We start from the raw sequence: 18,121 nt of genomic DNA, 5'->3' as shown, positions 1-18,121 counted from the left end.
AAACTAACAAACTTATGGACGTTGTTATGTTGTTTGTATTTATTTATTCACTGGGGACCAAATAGTTTTTAAAAATGTTAGTTTGTTTTACTTAACTACACCACTAGAGCACATTGGTTTATTAATCGGTTATTGGATGTCAAACTTGGTAATTCTGACATTGGTAGCAACGAATATTTTATATGCACCATCTCACAAACAGGGTAGCACATACCACGGCCTTTATATATACCAGTCGTGGTGCACTGGCTGGGACGAGAAATAACCAATAAGCCCACTGATGCAATCGATCTCAGACCAACCGCGCATCAAGCGAGCGCTTTACCGCTGGGCTACGTCCCGCCACTAAGCCATAGATTTTAATGATATGTTGAGCCTGTTTACTTTCACCCTCCTCCTATAAAACAATGTATCAACGCTGTTATACAAAACTATATGGCAACTGAGCCGTCAACATCCACATTTTGCTTTCAAAGAGAGCCACAATGGAATTCGTTGTATGATTTCAGAGGCAGGGTCTCCACGAGTCCCAAATATTGGACTCGAGTACTCAAGGGTCAAACTCTATATCTGTGTGGTCCTTAACCATATGTCCGACGCCATATAACCGTAATTAAAATGTGTTGAGTGCGTCGTTAAATAACACATTTCCTTCCAATTGCAATTTGTTGCATACATGTATCTAGACATATTTTAACACTTGCAGCCAGACAAATGGTTTAACAGGTTTGGACAAACTTGGGCGAAGCTCTTCACAGAGAAAATAGAATGTTTCTTTTGTCATCAAAAGTTTTTAAACCATTGATCATTAATCAAAGGTTTCCTTCGCAATATCTTGCCGCCAGTCACGAGATCGTTCCCTCGGCCAAATTCTGTTTCTCCTGAGCTAATCCAAGAAAAAGACCTGTGCAAAAGTAATATTACAACTCTTTCCTCTTCTTTGCGATAAGTACACTACTCATGTCGAATGCTGTTAACCAGCTGATATTTTGATAAAATTGATATATGCACATACCAAATTACACCTGTCACTGTTACCACATGTGAACACAAAGTAAATACACTTTCACTCATGTGAGTATTTATAATATATACGCAAATATACTTACATGAGTAAATTTCTGCATAAAAAAGAAAGAAATGTTTTATTTAACGACGCACCCAACACATTTTATTTACGGTTATATGGCGTCAGACATATGGTTAAGGACCACACAGATTTTGAGAGAAAACCCGCTGTCGATCACTGGTCGGTGCAAGTGGTTTACACCTACCCATTGAGCCTTGCGGAGCACTCACTCAGGGTTTGGAGTCGGTATCTGGATGAAAAATCCTATGCCTCGACTGGGATCCGAACCCAGTACCTACCAGCCTGTTGACCGATGGCCTAACCACTACGCCACCGAGGCCGGTGAAATTCTTTGATGATTGGGGGGATATACTGATTTACTAGCATATATTGAAAAACAAAACTCAAATATTAATTTAGCTTTTCTTTAATTTATCTAATATTATTCTGTTTGAATACCATTAATGTTATGTCCACTAAAATTACCGAATTATTTATACACATGTATACGTGCAACCCCTCTAAACCGGACGCAGTAGGTACCACGCAAAATATCCGGTTTTAAGAGTTTTTCGGTTTAGAGAGATTGAGTTCTTTACTGATTTTTTAAAAAGGACCGTGAAAAACGTCCTGTTTTGAGGGAATTCCGGTTTACAGAGGGTCCTGTTTTGAGAGGTTTCACTGTATATGTATATATATTTTTTTTTAATGCGTTTCTTTTGTTGTTCATAAGAGTAAATGTTACTGATTATAATTATCCATGTTGGAGTTGAAATAACAAACTAACAAACTTATGGACGTTGTTATGTTGTTTGTATTTATTTATTCACTGGGGACCAAATAGTTTTTAAAAATGTTAGTTTGTTTTACTTAACTACACCACTAGAGCACATTGGTTTATTAATCATCGGCTATTGGATGTCAAACTTGGTAATTCTGACATTGGTAGCAACGAATATTTTATATTCACCATCCCACAGACAGGGTAGCACATACCACGGCCTTTATATATACTAGTCGTGGTGCACTGGCTGGAACGAGAAATAACCCAATAAGCCAACTGATGCAATCGATCTCAGACCAACCGCGCATCAAGCGAACGCTTTACCACTGGGCTACGTCCCGCCACTAAGCCATAGATTTTAATGATATGTTGAGCCTGTTTACTTTCACCCTCCTCCTATAAAACAATGTATCAACGCTCAGACGCGGATCCGGGGGGGGGGGGGGGGGGGTTGCGAGGGGGTCTGCCCCCCTCCCCCCTGCTCGTGACTAACAAGCAGGATTTTGATAACGGGAATATATTTCAAATCCATCTAAAGCTATCTTCAAATATGAAAATTTCCTATCGAGGGGGGGCCCTTCAAAGGCTCAAGACTGGACCCCCTCTGCTAAAATTCCTGGATCCGCCCCTGACGCTGTTACACAAAACTATATGGCAACTGAGCTGTTAACATCCACATTTTGTTTCAAAGAGAGCCACAATGGAATTCGTTGTATGATTTCAGAGGCAGGGTCTCCACGAGTCCCAAATATTGGACTCGAGTACTTAAGGGTCAAACTCGACCCGGACCCGAGTACCCGATACTTACACTAGATGATAATGAGACTAAGGAATAAAATAGAATAGCATTGTGCATCTCAATTCCAAGGGGCGGAACGTAGCCCGGTGGTACAGCGTTCGCTCGATGCGCGGTCGGTGTGGGATCGATCCCCGTCGGTGGGCCCATAGGCCCAGAACTGGTGACACAAAGACCGTGGTATGTGTTGTCCTGTCTGTGGGATGGTGCATATAAAAGATCCCTTGCTGCTAATCGAAAAGAGTAGCCCATGAATTGTCGACAGCGGGTTTCCTCTCTATATATGTGTGGTCCTTAACCATATGTCCGACGCCATATAACCGTAATTAAAATGTGTTGAGTGCGTCGTTAAATAACACATTTCCTTCCAATTGCAATATGTTGCATCAACAGGTACATACATGTATCTAGACATATTTTAACACTGACAGCCAGACAAATGGTTTAACAGGTTTGGACAAACTTGGGCGAAGCTCTTCACAGAGAAAATAGAATGTTTCTTTTGTCATCGAAAGTTTTAAATCATTGATCATTAATCAAAGGTTTCCTTCGCAATATCTTGCCGCCAGTCACGAGATCGTTCCCTCGGCCAAATTCTGTTTCTCCTGAGCTAATCCAAGAAAAAGACCTGTGCAAAAGTAATATTACAACTCTTTCCTCTTCTTTGCGATAAGTACACACACTACTCATGTCGAATGCTGTTAACCAGCTGATATTTTGATAAAATTGATATATGCACATATCAAATTACACCTGTCACTGTTACCACATGTGAACACAAAGTAAATACACTTTCACTCATGTGAGTATTTATAATATATACGCAAATATACTTACATGAGTAAATTTCTGCATAAAAAAAGGAAGTTTTTTGTTTAACGACGCACCCAACACATTTTATTTACGGTTAAATTGCGTCAGACATATGGTTAAGGACCACACATATTTTGAGAGGAAACCCCCTGTCGCCACTTCATGGGCTACTCTTTCCGATTAGCAGCAAGGGATCTTTTATTTGCGCTTCCCACAGGCAGGATAGCACAAACCATGGCCTTTGTTGAACCAGTTATGGATCACTGGTCGGTGCAACTGGTTTACACCTACCCATTGAGCCTTGCGGAGCACTCACTCAGGGTTTGGAGTGGGTATCTGGATTAAAAATCCCATGCCTCGACTGGGATCCGAACCCAGTACCTACCAGCCGATGGCCCAACTACGACGCCAACGAGGCCGGTAATAAAATTGATATATGCCCATATCAAATTACACCTGTCACTGTTACCACATGTGAACACAAAGTAAATACACTTTTACTCATGTGAGTATTTATAATATATACGCAAATATACTTACATGAGTAAATTTCTGCATAAAAAAAGGAAGTTTTTTGTTTAACGACACCACTGTCCAGTTGTGGTGCAATGGTTTTAATGGGAAAAAAAAACCAATCAGCTGAATAGATCCACCGAGGTTGTTCGATCGTTCGACGCAAGCACCTCAAGCGAGCACTCAATCGACTGAGCTAAATTCCGCCCACCTGATGATCAAAACTGATGTTGGACGGATTTCATTTTTTGCTGAGACAAATTGTCGTGGTTAATGAAATGCGTTCTTATTAATCATTGGCTATTGGATGCCATATATTTGGTAATTATAACGTATAGTCTTGGCGGAAACCCGCTACATTTGTCCATCAGTAGCAATGGCTCGTTTATATGTATCATCCCGCAGAAAGGTTAGCACATACCACGGGCTTTTTTTTTATATACCAGTTGCGGCGCTCTGGCTGCAACAAAAAATAGCCCAATGGGCCCATTGACGGGAATCGATCCCAGATCGACCGCGCATCAAAGTGAGTTTTACAACTGGGCTACGACCTATAATCTGTGGGTCATCCTTACTGGAAGTTTAAATAATATAAATTGGAAGAAAAACTAAACAGAAGTAAATTAAATTCCAAAACACTTTTACTTTTCTTTTTACGTCAAACCAAACTGAAGTAAAGTTTGTTTTATTTAACGACGCCTCTAGAGTGCATTAGTTTTTATGTTATCATCGACTATTGGACGTCATTATGACATGTTTTTTTAGAGGAAACCCGTTGCTAGGCTACTCTTTCCGATAAGCAGCAAGGGGTCTTTTATATATGCACTTTCCCACAGACAGGAAACCAAACTGAAATTATTTACATTTGTGTAGCTATTCTGCCTACATGAAGGGGGCGAACGTAGCTCAGTGGTAAAGCGCTCTCTTGATGCGCGGTCGGTTTGGGATCGATCCCCTTCGGTGGGCCCATTGGGCTATTTCTCGTTCCAGCCAGTGCACCACGACTGGTTTATCAAAGACCGTGGTAGGCTATGTGATATCCTGTCTGTGGGATGGTGCATATAAAAGATCCCTTGTAGCATTAAAAAAAAAATGTACCGGGTTTCCTCTGATGACTACGAGTGAAGTACCAAATGTCTGACATTCAACAGCCAATGATTAATAAATCAATGAGATCTAGTGGTGTCGTTAAACAAAACCAACTTTAGCCTAAATTGAAAAAAAAAAACATTAGGGGGTCACAGCAGACTTGTGATACTTAACTTTCTCCAAAAGAGGGGTCACGATGACATCACACCCTACAACCCACAACCCACAACCTACAACCCACAACCCACAACCTACAACCCACAACCCAACACCTGAACCCGTGCCTGAAAAGGACCCCAAACAAACAAAACTACAAAATAATAATAACTTTTTGCTGGCGTTTGCTTTGCTCTGTTCAGAGGCAGGCGGAATAATATAATGCTTAGCAAAGTACCAAGTACAACAACAAAAACGTGTAGGCGTTTATACATGTATGTTGGTGTTGTGGGTATGTCGGAAAGTGATTTTGCTAGGAGAGAGTTGAAGAAATGTGGATGGACGGATGGTTTGTTTCTCTTTAAAACAATAACTGTATTTAGTGTTATTATTACAAGACGACACAAGAGTTACAATGAATAATTGTGTTTATAAACCTTAAAAATTTTGAAATAAGTTTTGTTTAATGAAGTCCAAGGAAAGAAGGAAATTATTTATTTTACGACACACTCAACACATTTTATTTACGGTTATATGACGTCGGACGGAAGGACTTTCTTTTGGCACTGTCACTAACCCTAACCCTAACTCTGTTTATAATAAGTATTTATAATGTTCTTTATATGTGACAGTGCCAAAGGAAAGTCGGACATATGGTTACGGGGAAAGAGTTCGACTTGTACCCCTCTAAATCAAAGTTAAATTGTCAAAGGCTCTAAATGTTTAAAGACTAACCCTATACCTAAAACTACCCTAACCACTGAATGTGAAAGGGGGTACAGGTTGAACTTGTGCCCTTTTATATGCACCATCCCACAGTGACAGACAGGATAGCACATACCATGGCCTTTGATGTACCAGTAGTGGTGCACTGGCTGGAGCGAGAACTAGCCCAATTGACGGGGATTGATCCCAAACTGACCGCACATGAAGCGAGCGCTTTACCACTGGGCTAGTTTTGTTTAATAACACCTGTAGTCTTGAGTAGAAGAACACATTGATTTATTAATCATCAGCTATTGGATGTCAAACATTTGGTTATTTTGACACAGATATTTTGCTTTATATTTGCTTTGTAATAGTGTAAATATAAAAGTCCCCCCCCCCCCCCCCCCCCCCCATCAATGGGGATCGATCCTAGAACAGTCGTGCATCAAGCTTTACCACTGGTCTATGTTCCGCCCCTGTTAAAGGGAGGGGACAATTAAAGCATTTAGCCTGGTATGCATAGTCAATGATATATAATGCACATTATTGCTTAATATCAACAAGTATAATCATATAGTTAATTAATAAAATAATTAAATGTGACGGCTATTATATATAACGGGCGCAGCCATTTTATACAATCCCAGTGAATACGTCCTCTGGCAAGCCAGTGGATATGTAATCAGACCTTCGTTTTTGAAAACCCCAGGAGTGCTAAAGATCACACTCCTCAAAATGCTTACGAGGGTGGTGAAAATCACACTCCTCAAAATGCAGAGGAGGAAAAAATCGCACCCCTCAAAATAATTAGAATTAGAGGCAAGAGACAGAGAGGAATTGCACCCATGGACATGATTAAGTTTGAGCAGTGATGATTTCTAAGTTAAATATCTTAAAGAGTTTGTTTTGTGTTTTCAAAATAAATATCCTAATTTGACTAATGTGATGGTTGTTCTCAAAGATGAAGGAATGGGCCATTGCAGTCTTAAACAAGAAAAAGAAACACCATGAACACAACATTTATCTATTGGGTTTTTTAAATGTACGTCGCTATTCTATTGACGAAAACAAAACCTGCTTTACTAAATAAGGGTTTTTTTTGGTGGTTGTGTATGCATTTATTGTAATATCAACATGTATAAACATTATACACATAATAGAATTATTGGACAGTGCACCTATTATTTTTTCTGAACGTGATCAAAATGACGACAGTGTAAAATAAATTTTGCGATCATTACATGCAATGTACAAAATTAAACAAACCAAAACTGACGAGATCTTAATAATAAGTGAACTCCTAGCTGATTGTCTCAGTGTAATGATAGCCAACCAATCGTGTTTCAATTTATAAAAAGTATTCTGGGAAGTTCATTGTGAACAGAATGGAAAGGTTTGTGGCATTGTGGATTGGATTTAATAAACAATTGAAATGGCAGGGTTTTAAAAAAAAAATTACAAGCGTGATTTGTTCAATTTAGGGGCGCGTTATTTCGCGCCTGTCAGGTTCAGGGGCGTGTTAAGCGCTTGCACCCGTCAAAAATGAAGGTCTGCGTAATACTTAACGTGTCACGTCAGGAATTGGTCTTAGAACTGAAGTTCTAAACAAAATGTACCTGATATAAGTATATATTATGTTTCAATATAAAAGAAACCATCATTGTTAAAGTGTCAAAATAACTATTATATTTTGTCCATAAATTAACCCACTTACTGAAATAATAATCGAGTGTTTTCTTAGTTAATTGGTCTTTTCTTTCCATGGCCTGTACCTGTGGTTCCTGATCGGCATGTGTATATTTAGACGGTCCCCAGTCAATGTGTTTAGACATACTAAAACTACGTGCCTCTTTTTCTTAAGATCACAGGATATTGTGTGATAACCACGATAACATCCCTACTAGTTGTAATCGTAATGGACATTATCAGCTGTCCTGCTTTATTACTGTAAGTAATTCTGTAAAACCCTTGATTAAGTAGACTTTCCCATCTGAAATAACAAAACTGACCAATTATGTAGTCCCAAAGAAAAGAAAATTATCACTTGGGTATCATGAGTGGTAGTTTTTGCTCCAACGTACCTTACCAATAGGCCTACTAATATGCATTTTTTCTTTGGATTTTTTAAGAGAGAAAAATACATCAACTCCATTTCATTCTATTGATGCAAATTCAAATATATTTAGTTAAATAGTTTATTATACTATCAAGTCATTTATGTTGTTTTACAAGTCAGGTTGATGAAAGCGAATCGCCTTATCGTAACATAGTGTTTGTTTACACTGAACATATAGGAATTGGACTGAGCCGACATCACTTCGCCCCAAGCTATAGTACCAGACGCCACAAAAACGAAACAAAATGGCTGCCCTCAGTTAGCAGGAATAATCATAGCGGTTTTTTATTAATTCTGAAATTACACGTTTTTAATTTGTTGAAGTGTCAGAAGGTTTTGGTGTTGTCTGCTGTGATATCTGTAACTCGCGCCAGCACAGACTGGGTGTATTGCCACATTTAGTTCAGTGCGCTTCATTTTCGACTCTGGGGGTTGGTCTGGGATCGATCCCCGCCGATGGGCCCATTGGGCTATTTCTCGTCACAGCCAGTACACCACGACTGGTATATCAAAGGCTGTGGTATGTGCTATCCTGTCTGTGGGATGGTGCATATAAAATATCCCTTGCTGCTAATCGAAAAGAGTAGCCCATGAAGTGGCAACAGCAGGTTTCCTCTCTCAATATCTGTGTGATCCTTGCCCATATGTCTGATGCCATATAACCGTAATTAAAATGTGTTGAGTGTGTCGTTAAATAAAACATTTCTTTCTTCTTCTTTTTTCATTTTCGACTGGTACCATATTTGCCACACCAAGACCCAACTTCGGTGTATTTGGGGCCTAAGGTTGACAACAGTCACTTACAGTAGAGTACTTACTTGAAAATCATTAAACCGTGGTTAATTTGAGGAATATTTGATTAGACAAAACAGGATTTCAAATTTCATGGAAAACAATTTTTCGGTTCTGTGCTTTGTGATCCTGGGGATCCATCTGTTTTTAAAAAATAATTAGATAATTATATGTATTATTTTTGTTGATATACCGTATATCTTCGCCTGTAAGTCGATCTCGGCTATAAGTCGAGTCCCTAATTTCAAGCCCTGAAAACGTATTTTTTTTATTGACCCGTTTATAAGTCGACCCATGAAAAACAACTTATAATATTAAAATATTTCATATTTCTGCACATAAGAACAATAATGTACAATATTTGAAAAAAGAAAATTTTTTCACGTTTTGTACATCGCAATCTAAATCAGGACTTTCGATTATTAACATAGCAGAAATATTCCCTTAGTAGAGAGTGAAAGCTGTTTGACTTTTTACTGTATTGTACTGTACAGATGGTTTTTGTGCACATCAAACACACTTTATTTATAAACACTGCCAAAATCACTACGATAAAACTGAAAGTATCACGTTTTGCTATTAATACATGTAAGGAGGATAATCTTTAACGTAATGGTTTTTGTACCAAATGATGTGAGTCCACTATTTGCTAGATAGTGAACTGCAGAGATCAGTCCCTATTGAAGGGAAATCTCAGTAATATTCATGAAGTTAATCACCGGCAAAACATTGTTTGAAACAACCATTATGCCAGTGACCAGATTTCAAATAAACTCAGGGCAACAGGTAGTTAGTATTTGTTTACATTTTTACTATTAGTGATGACGTTACCCATTTAAAACTAGTGAACTGTTGTCTTGGCATGTGAGTGAGATCGTACACCTTTTCAAACGAAAACCGTTCTATTCCAAAAAAAAAAAGGTTATAAAAATAAATATCAAATTAACATATTTGAGTATAAATACATGGGCATACTGTCAACACAATACTTTGTAAAACTTGTTAAAATATCCCCAAAACTAATATTTTTTGGTGATTTTTTTTACCCACAAGTCGACCCCCCAAGTTATAAAATAATTTTTGGGTGAAAAAAATTCGACTTATAGGCGAAGATATACGGTAATAGTCACGGGAAACGAAATATCGGTTCCGTGATTTTACCAACACAGTACCAGAAACAATCGTTTCTGTAAAGTCTGAAGGCTTGCAAGGTATAAGTTTTGTAGCAGTTTTGTATAATAAAAAAAAAGCAATTGGCTAATTTGGCAATGTACAGATTGAACCCTGACATGTGGCTGTGTTTATTTCAGGGTGTGGTCTGGGTCGACATGAAGATGGGATCAAAGACGCTATCAAAGTGAAGATCAAGAAGAATCTACACGGGGTAATGTACACACAACACTAAGGATATTACAATATACTCGAATATTCAGTACATCGAACACTTTCTGAAATAGGTGGGTGGGGTCCAAATGTGATGACTGATCTCTCCTTTTACACAGAACAGTTAATATAATCACATCAGGGCTTCTAGAAACTTTATAAAATGGGATCAGTGATTTTTTAAACTTTACTAGCCACAATTAAAAATTCACTTGCTCTAGTTTACTTTAAGTTAATACAGTTTTACTAAAAAATAGTAATAATCGCCTAAAGAGGGAGATAGAGCTTAATATCACTAACATTGGGGGGTTGGGTGGGGCAGGATATTCATATTTACAAAATAAACTTAACCACAACATTTGACAAAAACATTTCACTAGCTGTCGGACATGGCAGTGGTAGTTATTTACTAGCCCAACACTGAATATCACTAGCCATGAGAGTGGGGCTACCATAACCTAGAAGCCCTGCACGTGTCCCCTTAAAGGTTATGGTCGGTTTTCAAAAAGGATCTGCTACTAGTATCGTAGTTGCATTCATATTTGTCACTAGCTGAACTGAATACACGAATACATAAATATATGTAGGCCCTAATGTAATTCACACCAACCAAAACACAATACCAATTCGATTGTTTTAATAATGATCATATTTTGTTGGTGTATGCAATGTAACTTCAATATATGCAGATGTTTAATTATCTGATTAAAGCAAAATAAATTTGTATAATTCTTTTTTATACTTTTTGTATAATTGGTTTTAAATTGATTAATACATATCAAAAAACAAATCAGCCTTAAATTGCTGCACTTTTCTTGTGAAAATGTGCACATGTTACTGTTAGTGTGCTTTAAAAAGAATGAGATTCTCCACTAGACACTAGAGACACCGATGATTAATCATTTTTCACTGAGATATACTGTTCTTCCTTTCAACAAATACTTTTCACTTTTGTATTCATGGATGTAAATAATTATTTGTATTCATCACCTCATATTCATGATATGTATCGTATTCGCTACCATGAGTATTCATTACACGATATATGGTAATGTACACTAGACACAGGGTAATGTACACTCGACACAGGTTAATGTACACTCGACACAGGGTAATGTACACTCGACACGGTAATGTACACTCGACACAGGGTAATGTACACTCGACACAAGGATAGAAACCCTAGTCTCCAATCTGTAATGAAAGAAACAAATGTTTTATTTAACGACGCACTCAACACATTTTATTTACGGTTATATGGCGTCAGACATATCATAAAGGACCACACAGATATTGAGATAGGAAACCTGCTGTCGCCACTTCCTGGGCTACTCTTTTCGATTAGCAGAAAGGGATCTTTTATATGCACCATCCCACAGACAGGGTAGTACATACCACAGCCTTTGATATACCATTCGTGGTGCACTGGCTGGAATGAGAAATAGCTTAATGGGGCCACCGACGGGGATTGATCTCACGTCGACCGTGCATCGAGCGAGTGCTGTATCACTGGGCTACGTCTCCTCTCCCCCCCCCCCCCCCCCCCCCCCCCATGAGGTCACACGTGACTAGCAGTTATACCTGGCATCTATTTCACAAAACATCGTAAGTTTACGTCTGTGACTAGCGGTTGTACCTGGCATCTATTTCAAGGACAAAAGAAAAGGAAATATGTGTATTTCTAACTATATTTTTTGTACAATAATAGTAATAGGAATGGTGGTTTAATCATAGATTTATGTTTACGTGCAAAACTAGGCTTACGAAGTTTTGTGAAATTTGGCCCAGGACTATAGAATTGTTGCCATAAAAAAACTAGGGACTCGTCTCTGTGATCACTGTGCCAATAGAATTCTTTAAAATGCAAAAGCTAGTAACAAGTATAGTGATTTCCCTAGAAATTTGCAAGGCATGGTAAACCAAACACTTTTGGGGCATTTTCACCATTTAAGGGGCAATTGTTTTTCATTAAAAATACACAAAAATTAATTGAAATAAACATTAATGTAATTTATGTCCTTGCTTTAATAAATGAATGGCAAAAGATGTAAAAGGCATATTTTATTAATTAATAATACCTTTTTGGGTGTTTTATAAAGGCAATTTTAGAATTAATTATTGAAAAAAGCTTGTTTAATCTCAGTGCAGCATGGTGCTGATTAAGGCAAGATGGTGCTAGACTATTGAGGCATGGTGCTACACCATGCTAAAACAAGCTAGGGAAAACACCTAAAGTACCTATTGGGATGTCTTGAACGACCAATAGGCTTCCAAGTACTAATCTAGAATTGAAAAAGTAGGAGAAGTGACTTCTTCCTTCCCAGAAGAAAGGGGAGAATTTTGATAAAAATAGGCAAAGTGAACATTAATCGTTACATTTCATAACATTTCACCAGTTTCCGCATGCAATCGAAAAATTTCAAAATTTTAAGCTCTGTTCTAATCGTAATATTTTGATATAAAATACTATTTCCTGCAATAAAATTTAAACAAAACAGTTGTATGTTTCATTACAAACATGATATTATAATGTACATGCAGTTGATATATGCCATATGTTAAAGTGAAAGTATTAATGAGTATTTTTTGATAAATGTTACTGAAATAAATTTGGCTGAGGATTATAGTGTAGTAACGGTGCTTCACTGGTCACATAAAACAGCGCGACATGCGTTAATGTACATTCTGGTGCCAAAGCTGGCATAGGGCAACACCGTGCCAAGTGAGATATGACTCTAAACAAGTCGCGGTCTTGGCGTCTGTTGTGTGATTTTGTTTTTGAAAACAGATTAGGTCCAAAATATTACTTCAACTTCTCACTACTGCTAATAATTCTGCGACTTCAGCCGACTTTCGGAGAGAAAAAACTGATTTCTCCAACAAGATTAGTGCCTGGGTTTCAGTTTTATACATTATATTAAAAACGTTTGTTGTTTTATTTTTCAGGTTGGTCATAATGTGGGTAGAGAGTTCACGTTTCATTGGTGGGATCATGCGTTCAATAAAGCCGCCGACAGCATCCGTGTCGAGACATCCGAGGTAAGCACCATGCAGGGCTCGAACTTAAACTTAATTGCTGTTATCAAAGATAACTAATACATAATATAATAATATATTTACTTATTGGCTGAATCTACAACAGCTTGTTCTGAATGTGCATGTAAAACCCTATGACCTGCTTGGCCACAGCTTAGTTTAAGGTTACCTCCCGAAAATAGGGCCATTGGGCAACCCAAATGCAAATAAATTGTCACACAAATAAATATGAAATGCAAATGTAATATTATATTGAAATTTGCAAATTGGATATATATATATATAAATGAATTGTCACACAAATAAAATGTTGTTTTGAAACTTGCAAATATATAAAAGTTGTTATGTTTGTTTCATATAGCAACAATGTGCACACTGGAACCAGATGTACACACGTCACAAAATATGAAAATAAATAATTAATGAAAATACATCGTAATCCAATTCAAATAAAATTCACAGATAAATAAATTAATTAACGGTACTGTTTTCTATATTACAAATGTGCCACAAAATTAATTATATGCTGTAGATCTGGAGGTCATACAAAATTCAATTTATACAAGGACCTAAATTTTTCAAATGCTGCAACTCCATTATTATTATATAACAGATCAAAGTTCCAAAGCCTGGTTTTTAAATATAAAATAAAACTTGTAAAGGGTCACTGTCACTGTTTCATCCATAGTAAGAGCCTAAATCAGAACATCTACAGTCCGTAACAACATTAAAAGGGAAATAACTCATGGCTATAACAGATCAGAATTCCATAGCCTGGTTTTAAATATAAAATAAAACTTTTAAAGTGTCACTGTTTCATCCATAGTAAGAGCCTAAATCGAACATCTACAGTCAGTAACAACATTAAAAGGGAAATAACTCATGGCTATAACAGATCAGAATTCCATAGCCTGGTTTTAAATATAAAATAAAACTTTTGAAGTGTCACTGTTTCATCCATAGTAAGAGCCTAAATCGAACATCTACAGTCAGTAACAACATTAAAAGGGAAATAACTCATGGCTATAACAGATCAGAATTCCATAGCCTGGTTTTAAATATAAAATAAAACTTTTAAAGTGTCAGTTTCATCCATAGTAAGAGCCTAAATCGAACATCTACAGTCAGTAACAACATTAAAAGGGAAATAACTCATGGCTATAACAGATCAGAATTCCATAGCCTGGTTTTAAATATAAAATAAAACTTGTAAAGTGTCACTGTTTCATCCATAGTAAGAGCCTAAATCAGAACATCTACAGTCAGTAACAACATTAAAAGGGAAATAACTCATGGCTATAACAGATCAGAATTCCATAGCCTGGTTTTAAATATAACGGGGCAGGATTTAGCTCGGTCGGTTGAGTGCTCGTCTGAGGTACTTGCGTCACAGGATTGAATCACCTCAGTGAATCCATGCAACTGGTTGGGTTTGTGTTTTTGTTTCAACCAGTGCATCACAACTGTACAAAGGCCGTGGTATGTGCTTTCCTATCTGTGGGAAAGTGCATATAAAAGATTTCTTGCTGCTAATAAAAACATGTGGTATTTCTCTGTAAGACTTCGGTGGGCACATTGGGTTATTTCCTGTTCCAGCTAGTGCACCACGACTGGTATATCAAAGGCTGTGGTATGTGTTATCCTGTCTTTGGGATGGTGCATATAAAAAATCCTTTGCTGTTAATCGAGAAGGTTTTCATCTTTCAATATCTGTGTGGTCTTTAACCATATGTCCGACGCCATATAAAACCGTAAATAAAATGTGTTGAGTGTGTTAAATAAAGCATTTCCTTCCTTCTCTCTAAGATTATATGTCAGAACTACCAAATGTTTGACATCCATTAGACGATTAATAAATCAGTGTGCTCTAGTACTGTCGTTAAACAAAACTATCTTCCATGGTGTACTAAGACCGGCAAGGACCTATCTCCGAATACCTTCCAGGGTTCGAAATTTAGGTTTTTTACCATTTAGTATCCCATAACAATCGTACAGCAAAATAACTATAGGCATGTACAATGCTATTAAGCTATTTCTCGTTCCAGTCAGTGCAGGGTCATTCCATGGTAATTATTTAAGCCAGGACGTGACATTCTGACTCCTTCACTGAAAATCCTTTTTAAATGGAAATGCATTTTTATCATTTATAGACTCATTACATATAGTAGTATAAGCATATCAGGCCTAATTTTGTTTTTGTAAAAGTGAAAAGTAAAATGTGCCAGGACGTGACGAAACACAATAGCCAGTCTATTTCTAAATGCCGTATAGCAATTTACTAAAAAAATATTCTTTATGTAACGACGCACTCAACACATTTTATTTACAGTTATATGGCGTCAGACATATGGTTAAGGACCACACAGATTTTGAGAGGAAACCCGCTGTCGCCACATAGTTTTGTTCAATAAAATGGTTTCATACGTAAAAGCAATTATTTGTTTTAAGACTAGCTTAGCAGCCTATCATGCAAAGATGGAATAGCCACACATGAATTTCACTATTCCATGTTTTTAATGCCACATTCAAGACAGAATACTGAAAGATTTGATTTACTATTTCGTTTTAAAAATGATTATTTCGACCCCTGCTTACAATGTAGTAACAACTTTCAAAGGGAAGTAACAACTTTCAAAGGGAAGTAACTTGTGGCTGTCCAGTGAAAAATAACACTACCATAAATACAATTCTGTTAGTTTCATTACATTCCAAAGGTGTAGCACCTATTATGCACAGTATCAATCTAATTAAAATTAGCTCCACTATTACATGTGGATCTAACAGCAGCCAGTTGGAGCTCATGTCCACCAATCAAAACCTTACTTGCAGAATCATGCCAGTGATTTGAAAATAATTTGAAAATATTCCAAATTATCCTGAGGGTATACGATATGTTTCATGTGAATTACGAATGCCTTATTTAGACCAGTCGAACTAATTTTAATCAGATTGCTAACAACACTGCGTAGTCTCCAATGTCCAGGTAACATTTCGTCTGTAAATAATAATGTAAATATTGACCAATCACATTTCGCCTTTTATAACGTTATTTGGGAGCATACAAATTCTAAAAATATCGGGCGAGTCTATTTTAGTGGCCGCAGTACAGCGAACCATACCAATACGTACGGGATGGATTATCATCTTCAATTTTACATTAAAAATTATTTATTTATTTATAAAAAAAAAACCCAACTAAATCAGTCTTCAGTTTTACATTACAAATTATTTATTTTGTAAAATAAAACATGTTTTAAGGCATTCGTAATTCACGCGAAACGTCGTATACCCTCAGGATAATTCGGAATGTTTTCAAATTATTTTTAAATCACTGGCATGATTCTGCAAGTAAGGTTTTGATTGGTGAACATGAGCTCCAACTGGCTGGTGTTAGATCCACATGTAATAGTGGAGCTAATTTTAATTAGATTGGCACAGTATGCACATGTGTAATGCAAAAAAAATCCGGGAATAGGTCGAGGCTGTCTGTAATTGTTCTATAAAATATCCTGTTCCTTTTTTCAGTAATTAAATTTCCCCAATAAAGCGGCGTGCATAATGCTATAAAAAAAATCTGGCTATGCCCCTGCATTCATTATGATTACAGTTTAAAGGCATCCCATTGGTCCAGCCATTGCAAGGAGAGTTTGTTAATTTCTTGATGCACATAAAAATTACGTTGGAAAATGTCACATAAGATGACATTGTTTGTATTGTATTGTTGAGCATTGTTCTAGCACCTCAAAATAATTAAAAGTAAAATATGATTGTGTTTGTATTTTATTTATAAATATGTTTCAGATTTTATTAAAATTATTAAAAAGTTACAGATATTGGTAAAATTGTTAAAAGGCAATGTTTTTAAATTTTATGTTTATATTTTAGGATGGCGTCACTGTAACAAAGTCACAAAGTGTTAAAAGGCAATGTTTTTAAAGTTTATGTTTATATTTTAGGATGGCGTCACTGTAACAAAGTCACAAAGTGTTAAAAGGCAATGTTTTTAAATTTTATGTTTATATTTTAGGATGGCGTCACTGTAACAAAGTCACAAAGTGTTAAAAGGCAATGTTTTTAAATTTTATGTTTATATTTTAGGATGGCGTCACTGTAACAAAGTCACAAAGTGTTAAAAGGCAATGTTTTTAAATTTTATGTTTATATTTTAGGATGGCGTCACTGTAACATTTCTATAGACATTACCTGTCCTCAAACAAGTGCACCTCCCCCCACGCAAGTGGTCTGGTCCGAACATCCCAACAGCCAATGGGATGGCCTAAATTCTTCTACTGCATACTGCTCTCTAGTTCCGGTCACATGACTGTAACTTCCTTCTTTTTCTCTTCGCTAAAGGGTCTGGACGTCTTTTGTTTGGCTCTGTTTGGAGTCAACTTTTTTTTATAAGACCTTTGGTTTTGTATTCGTGTTTGGGTGAAATGTTTTCACCTTAAATTTCGTTAGCTTCGTTAGCTTTCGTATGTTTCTTTTCGCGTATTCGCTTGACTTTTCAAGCGTTTATTTACATGAAATGTTGTTATATTGCCGGTTGTCGTGTCGGACGCCATTTGCAAAATGGCGTCTGTATTGACTGGCTTTGTGTTGGGTGGAATGTTTATTTTTTCACCTTATTCGTTAGCTTTCGTATGTTTCGCGTATTTCGCTTGACTTGCCAAGTGTTAATTACATGAAATGTTGTTATATTGCCGGTTGTTGTGTCGGACGCCATTTGCAAAATGGCGTCTTTGTTGACCGGCTTTGTGTTTGTGTCATGGATTCTTTTCTTTCTTTTTCACAGATTGAAAACTTATTATCATGTCAGATGTTAATGTTCAGCGACAGGTACGAGCGTGCCTACGCTGTAAGAAG

General features: G+C 36.9%; 1 protein-coding gene across 2 annotated transcripts in view; it reads left to right on the top strand.

Moving 5' to 3' along the window:
• Positions 1-5,476: 5,476 nt before the first annotated feature.
• LOC121373307 (G patch domain-containing protein 4-like) overlaps positions 5,477-18,121 on the top strand; it is a 33,349-nt gene continuing 20,704 nt past the window's right edge. For both annotated transcript variants that reach the window (XM_041499862.1, XM_041499863.1), the window contains exons 1-3: positions 5,477-5,569; positions 10,147-10,220; positions 13,166-13,258. In XM_041499862.1, coding sequence (XP_041355796.1) covers positions 5,494-5,569; positions 10,147-10,220; positions 13,166-13,258 — 243 coding nt within the window. In that variant the 5' untranslated portion in view covers positions 5,477-5,493. The remainder of the gene's footprint in view (positions 5,570-10,146; positions 10,221-13,165; positions 13,259-18,121) is intronic.

Source organism: Gigantopelta aegis, chromosome 5, assembly GCF_016097555.1.
Source record: "Gigantopelta aegis isolate Gae_Host chromosome 5, Gae_host_genome, whole genome shotgun sequence".
NCBI lineage: Eukaryota > Metazoa > Mollusca > Gastropoda > Neomphalida > Peltospiridae > Gigantopelta > Gigantopelta aegis.
The sequence above is the reverse complement of the archived record's forward strand: the minus strand, read 5'-3'. Positions and strand labels throughout refer to the sequence as shown.